General features: G+C 37.5%; 1 protein-coding gene across 1 annotated transcript; it reads right to left on the reverse strand.

Moving 5' to 3' along the window:
* Positions 1–312: 312 nt before the first annotated feature.
* rps15 (ribosomal protein S15) lies at positions 313–3,012 on the reverse strand. The gene is made up of 4 exons (XM_080033882.1): positions 2,972–3,012; positions 2,503–2,588; positions 1,602–1,836; positions 313–472 (listed from the first exon to the last, which is right to left on the reverse strand). Exons 1-4 carry the CDS (start codon positions 2,972–2,974, stop codon positions 359–361), a joined length of 438 nt encoding a protein of 145 aa, XP_079890008.1. The 5' UTR covers positions 2,975–3,012; the 3' UTR covers positions 313–358.
* Positions 3,013–6,255: the final 3,243 nt, after the last annotated feature.

Below are 6,255 nucleotides of genomic sequence, written 5' to 3' on the forward strand. Positions count from 1 at the left end.
CAATCAAACCAATTTTTAAATCATCTCGCGTGTAACCGTCTGTGTGACACGTATGTTATTTCTATCAAATTCACTGCAACTCAGGATGAGATTGAATGACAATTTACTTCACACAATTATTCATGTTTTCCAGTGCTGATCAGAACTCATTACAGTCAGTAGAACCCATTGTTTATTCCTTCAGTTATATGAAGTCACCCATACAGCTCATCAAGACCCCTTAGAAAAAGTTATAGGCTTTAAGATTACACAATATACATGAGGAAAGTATCTTCATGTTGAAACATTACACCGAAGAAAGCAAAGCAGACATTTTTTGTGGAGCAACCATTTTTTTATTTTTACAAATACAGCCAGTCTACTTCAGAGGGATGAAACGAGAAGAATGTGTGGCTCCAATACCAGGACGACCGTGCTTGACAGGCTTGTAGGTGATGGAGAACTCGCCCAGGTAGTGGCCGCACATCTCAGGCTGTCGAGAGGAGGAACATGTTAGTAACAGGATTAAAGCCTTAGATTCACTTTTGGCTACATTAAGTTATGTAGAAGATGCTGATGATAAAACAAGTCTAACCAGATACACTAAAAACTGTTCACTTTAGGCAGCTCTAAAATTATTTATATCTGGAACTAGAAACTGTCATATTTGTTTAGGAGTTTGGAGTCAGTGTGCTCTGAAGCAGCATCAGTTGCCACTACCTTTAACAGTTTATCTAGCCCTATAGGCAATGTCAACACTAAGTTACTTTATTAGTCAATTGCAACATTGAAATGTGTCTTTTTGCATATCCCCTTACAAGTTTCCACACTTCGGAGGGGGTCAGAGCACAGGGTCAGCCATAGTACAGCCAGCGCCCCTGGAGCAGTTTGGGGTTAAGTGCCTTGCTCAAGGATACAATGGTTGAGATGGTAAAGACTGTACATGCAATACCAGGCACCACTAGTTTTACAAATAATACTGGTTGACTCCTTTTTTTTCTAGGCCATCCTACCACCCAACACTAATTGTCAACACATTTGATGTTGCCACAGATATATATAAGAGGTAACATTATGCAGAACCTTTCTGCTAGTCTTTGGTCAAGTTTTCAATCTATCTTTTACAAAGTTTCACATTTTCTTCCGTGTGAATATTGTAATAGGAATTATATGGAAACATTTGCAGGACAATGGTTTAAAAGACAATTTTCAGAGCAACATCAACTTTCTAAAGGTTCTAAACAATTCTTTCAGATCTGTAGTTGTGCATCAATGTTTCTGTATGATGCATTTTATATTCCAATTATATTATCTGTACAAACAACCCGTCATTTGCAGCAACTCATCAACCATGCATGTATAACGTGTCAAGTCATCATCAAGCTACTTCCCAATGCCGAAGGATTCTTACAGATCAAGATTATGCCTATGGCCCTGACATCAATAAATGAGAGGTATTGGTGGGGCACAGACAGACTGACAACAAACTGTGCTTTAACTGACCTCCGACAGCCTGCTCTGAAAATATATCCCAACCATAGTGAAAACGTTTTCCTTTCATACCCACGAGCTCCAAAACATTATAAATTGCGCTACCGCCCATCTGAACAGGAGCACCTCACCTTGATTTCAACCTGGTTGAATGTCTTGCCGTTGTACACGCCAACCATGGATCCGACCATCTCAGGCAGGATGACCATGTCCCTAAGATGAGTCTTCACCACCTCTGGTTTCTCCATGGGGGGAGCCTCTTTCTTTGCCTTGCGCAGGCGCTTCAGGAGAGACTGCTGCTTGCGGCGCAGGCCACGGTTCAGCCTCCTCCTCTGGCGGGCACAGTACAGCTGCATCAGCTGCTCACTACACAGGGAAGAGGGCAGTGATATCAGTACTGCGCCTTGCAAGCTTCAACATATTTGGTTAAGCCTTTCGTAAAAAAAAAAGTACAGGGCAGCTGCAATTCAATTTGGCCATCTATAGGGTTGACCCCGAGTGGTCGACTAGCCGATGGAAGACAAATTCGACTGCCAATCTCAGTCGAATCGTCACAATTTGCTTATGAATTATGATTACATACCAGCTTTATAGGGATGCCGAATGACTGATTTTACTTGGAATTGCTTGGTTTCTCCCAAAATATCATAATACATTATATATTGCAGTATCAGACCAATATGCTGCAATACAAATGTGAAAATAACTTTTTTAAATAGCTTTACATCAGTGTACATTATAATTAGGAGTATGTACTACTGAAACAAGGAATGCGTTTCCCTTTACATCTATGGCACTCATTGTAAAATGTTAGCCTCAATTTGCATATACTGCAATAAGTTTTGCAAAAACTTTGAGACATCCTTTTAGATGCTGAGCGTGGGGCAATGTTATATAGAAAGTTAAGATTGACACTATAGTTGACAGAAAACGTGCCATCTTGCCAGTCAATGAAAGCAGGAAATCATCTGTCAGCTGCTCAAACTCACCACTGTACAGAATAAGCTGCTCGGCATTAAGTGTCTCACTTACTAGGACATGTCCAGAAGCTGGTCCAGGTCCACACCTCGGAAGGTGAACTTCCTGAAGGTACGCTTCTTCTTGATTTCGGTCTCCGCCTGTAACAGAGGCATCACAGGTCAGTATAACTTTCACATTAATGACGTGCTTGGAAATTAAAATGATGATTGTCACAGCTAACCAAGTACAGATTATCGTATTGACCCCTCGCTATGACATAACTCGTATAATAAAAAGATACACAAGCGCAGACTACGTTAAACCACCGGGTTAGCTTAGCCAAAGGCGGACATAGCTCGGGCTAATACACACCCTATAAACATAGATTTATCCGGCATGATTTGCAACGATTTTTAACTGGGTGGTCAGTGAATATTTGTAAGTGCCAGGTGATGTAGACAGCGATTCTAAACCGTTTTCACAAAGCACAGATGCATATAGATTGTAGTTTGCAAGGCTTCGCAATCGGTGAAACACCTACCATCTTGCCTGAAGTTCCGGGGGGAAAGAACGGCCAGAAGTCTCGTTGGGCCTAATATCGCGCGAATTGAGACACACATCCGGTGGTGTGTTTCGGCGGTTCCGGCGCTAGTCGGTCCTCATCATGAACAGCAGGGGGTGCAATTGTATAACAACTCAATAACTTCAGTTTCTGCCTTTCTTTATAGGTCCATGGTTTCTGCACAGTGTCAAGTTTCTTAGCAACGTGTCCATTTTTATAATAAAGAGGAAGAAAATACATTTCCAGTTTTGGCTGTTGGCTCAAATAGGCTAATAGGCTATTTAAGAAAAAAAGGAAAGCATTTGGATGTGCTGACTTTTTTGTTTTGTGTCATTCCTAAACCATATCCTACAGTAGTACACAACCCCCATGCTATTGGGCTATGTGGCCTGAAACCTGGACTGGGAAATACTGGACTATACTGAAACTGCTTTACTGTAAACAGTTAAAACTAGCTCCACTGTCCACCTACAACAGTAGGCCTACAATAGGCCCACTTCTTACACACGGAGTAACCTACTTGATACTAAGCCTATATTTTGCTGTTAATATACATCTTTACGTGAGTTTACGTCAGAATTATATGTTAAAACCATTTTACCAAGAAATCAAAGATCCTTGATTGCCCAATTAAGAATTGGAATCCTTCCCCTGGCACTTGAGGTTGGCAGATTTAAGAACATCCCAGAGGAACAGAGACTGTGTGAACTGTGTGACCTAGGAGAAGTGGAGAATGAATCTCATTTTCTTTTATACTGTCCCTTTTATGATGAACTGAGAGTACCTTTTGTAAATTAACTGTTTGCTCAAAACCCTGAAATATTTTGGAGTAATAATGATGTCAGGATGGAATATTTGTTTACCTTTAATGTTTATAAGTTAGCCTCTGTTGTTACTAAAGCCTGGATGAAACGTCAGGATGGTTTATATCGTTAATGTTAGTATTGTTTAGCATCTATTTTTGGTTTTTGGTCTGTCTGTGTTTTATAATGGTGTCTTGTAAGCCCTTGTGGGCTGGGCATGCTAATGCATGACACAATAATAAAATATTCAAATCATATTCATATTCAAATGTAGGCTATTTATGTAACTAAATATTGAATACAGTACCTTTAATTGTAATGTACTGTACATGCTTTTATGTTATTGTATTGGTACCCTACTTTGATACATTAAGTAGTAAGTAGCCTACTATTTCCATCACTGTAACTTAGAAAACATTTATTTAAACCTTACTTTAGTATTTCCAGTGTGAGAGAAACATTTACATGAACACTATACTTTTAACACATTCATCATGATTACATTTTGATTTAGCTTAAACTAAAATAAACAAAAAAACATAAGAGTACAGTAAAGCTATATCTCATTGATTGAGTCATTAGTGCAATAATTACATTATGGGCCGGTTTCACAGACAAGGCTTAAGCCTGGTCCGAGACTAAAATGCCTGTTTGAGCTGGATTAATTCAAAGCTACTTGCACAGACTCAGTTTAACCCTTTGGTGCTCTTGGGGACGTTTTTGTCCTTTCGCACTTTTTTTACGCTCTTTTTTGTGTATAACTTTGGCTGTGCTTATGTTAGCTGAAATATTTTTGGCCAGGGATTTTTTTTTTTCAAATATTTTGTTTATTTCTACTCAGCAACTTTGTACCATCTATTATAAAGGCTGTACACTTTTTTGTTCCTCTCAGCTCCCTAAGGACGTTTTTGTCCCCTATTGACTCCCATTCAAAATGGCCTTTTTTCACCAATTTGATCCTGCTGTCATTACAGCATAAAATATTTTTTTCAATGATTTTATGCTTTCATCCTAGACACAAAGCATCAAAATTGATCATTTTCAACACCATCAAAATTTTTAGCCATTTCCCTATATTTGGCATAGGGTTGAATTACAAGCATTTTCCAGGTTTTCGGTCCTGCCCCCCACAGTGCAATAGAAAAAAAAAATTCAACCTAAATGGTGTGAGTGTGTTGGTAGGGATGCTAGTGTGAGGTGCATATGTGTGTATTGAGAAAATATAGTGTGTGTGTTTGTGTACACACAGCCAAACTTTACAAACTCAAACGTGTATGGAAAAAATGGCCCAATTTAAACTTTATTTTTTCAAACCATAGCCATGATGACAAACACATGTACATTTGATGATATTAGGCAATAATCCAACACTTAAGACACCAAAATAGCTTTTTTAGCCTTATCTAGCTCAATCATTTATTTTCTCCAGTTTTTTTTGAGGATCAAATATGCTCCCTAAAACCATTTTTGTACTTTTTTGTAATTTTTTAGAGTTGCAGGCCTAAACATAAGAAATATGAGAAATTAATGGAAAGTGTGGATCCATATGGATACCTTAGGGTTGTGTCTGTGTGTGTGTTGTGAAATTACTGTGTGTGTATGTGTGTGTGTCTTTGTGCGCATGCATATGTGTGCAGCTGTAATGTGCAATTTGTGGGTTTTCAGGTGGCTGCAGGTTTACTTTGTTACTTTGTTGACATCATCAAAGAAACTGGAATTAAAAGGTCAAAAGCAACTAACAATGAATGAATATTTGATATTTATGTAAAGAGGTCAAGTGGGATAAAAGGTTTTAAAAAAAAAAGTAGAAAAAAATATTACTGTATAATGTTTTTAGGGCAGTTTATAGGGAGAGGATGAGTGTGAGTATTTATTTGCATCTGTGACTGCACAAATACTAAACATATATCAAAAGCAGTTTTATTGCAAATCATTAACATATCCTAGAGTCTAATTATCCCACTCAAAAAAATCCACTTTGCATCTATTATATGAGAAATTTTTCAATTAATGTGTTTTTTTTTAATAAAAATGGCTCACGTCATCACATAAGCATGCATGTAAAGGGTTAAAAGCAATTACAAATGAATGAATATTTGATATGTATGTGAAGAGGTCAAGTGGGATAAAAGGTTTTAAAAAAAAAAAGTAGAAAAAAATATTAATGTATAATGTTTTTATGGCAGTTTATAGGGAGAGGACGTTTTTGTCCTCTAAGGTCATGAGAGGGAGTATTTATTTGCATCTGTGACTGCACAAATACTAAACATATATCAAAAGCAGTTTTATTGCAAATTATTAACATATCCTAGAGTCTAATTATCCCACTCAAAAAAATCCACTTTGCATCTATTATATGAGAAATTTTACAATTATTGTGTTTTTTTAAATAAAAATGGCTCACGTCATCACATAAACTTGCATGTAAAGGGTTAAAAGCAATTACAAATGAATTAATAT

Source organism: Ammodytes marinus (genome assembly GCF_949987685.1).
Source record: "Ammodytes marinus genome assembly, chromosome: 9".
Lineage (NCBI taxonomy): Eukaryota > Metazoa > Chordata > Actinopteri > Uranoscopiformes > Ammodytidae > Ammodytes > Ammodytes marinus.